Here is a 959-nt window from a genome sequence, read left to right as displayed (position 1 = left end):
CAATGGCTTATGATCGATTTGCTGCAATCTGCCACCCTCTGACCTACCCAGTGATTATGAGCAAAAGGATCTTTGTGAAATTGATGATTTGCTCATGGGTCTTGGGCATCATGGTTGCTACTTTGCAGGCTACATGGGTATTTAGCTTCCCCTTTTGTGGTCCTAGTAAAATTAACCATATATCATGTGAAACCCCAGCAGTGCTGGAGCTTGCCTGTGCAGACACCTTCCTGTTTGAAGTCTATGCCTTCACAGGCACCATTTTGATTGTCGTGGTTCCCTTCCTGTTGATACTTTTGTCTTATACTCGAATTCTCTTTGCCATCCTGAGGATGCCATCCACTACAGGGAGGCAGAAGGCCTTTTCCACATGTACCTTTCATCTCACCTCTGTCACCCTCTTCTATGGTACAGCGTGTATGACTTATCTACAGCCCAAATTGAAGTACTCCCCAGACACCAAGAAACTGATGTCATTGGCTTACTCTCTGCTCTCCCCTCTGCTGAATCCACTTATCTACAGTCTGAGAAACAAGGAGATGAAAAGGGCCTTGGTAAAATTTTGTCAAAGAAAAATGGATTTCTGAGTTGCTGAGAAGCCATTTGGTATTTGGAAACCAACCAAAGAAGCTCCACCTTAGTTTAGTAAATCATGAGTAAAGGGTTTCCTCTCTCAATATTTTAGTCATTTGTTTTAATGCATATATTGTTTTTGTAGTATGATCTAGGGATCAAAGTATTAAAACAAAGGAAGTGAATCTAGGAAAACTGTCAGAAGGGAGCTTCTATTTTCCAGGCCAGACTGCTATACATGGGGAGTTCCAGGAGAGTCAAGTGTACAAAGTGAGACTTTGTTTAAAAAACAAGCAATCCCCAAGAAGAACAATAGCAACAAACTAAACTGAAATAGTTCCAATCAATTCTGGTATGGAAGAAGATGGATTGAATTTGCACTGCCA

The 959-nt window shown here is 41.4% G+C and overlaps 1 protein-coding gene across 1 annotated transcript; it reads left to right on the top strand.

Annotated features, from left to right (window-relative positions):
- The first annotated feature begins 2 nt into the window (after positions 1–2).
- Positions 3–587, top strand: LOC114636124 (olfactory receptor 10A3-like). Its single transcript, XM_028784398.1, has one exon. It carries the CDS (start codon positions 3–5, stop codon positions 585–587), a length of 585 nt encoding a protein of 194 aa, XP_028640231.1.
- The last annotated feature ends 372 nt before the right edge of the window (positions 588–959 follow it).

This window comes from Grammomys surdaster, unplaced genomic scaffold (assembly GCF_004785775.1).
Source record: "Grammomys surdaster isolate TR1022 unplaced genomic scaffold, NIH_TR_1.0 122290, whole genome shotgun sequence".
In the NCBI taxonomy this organism is placed as follows: domain Eukaryota; kingdom Metazoa; phylum Chordata; class Mammalia; order Rodentia; family Muridae; genus Grammomys; species Grammomys surdaster.
Note: the sequence above shows the minus strand (reverse complement) of the source record. Positions and strands in the feature narration are given on the sequence as shown.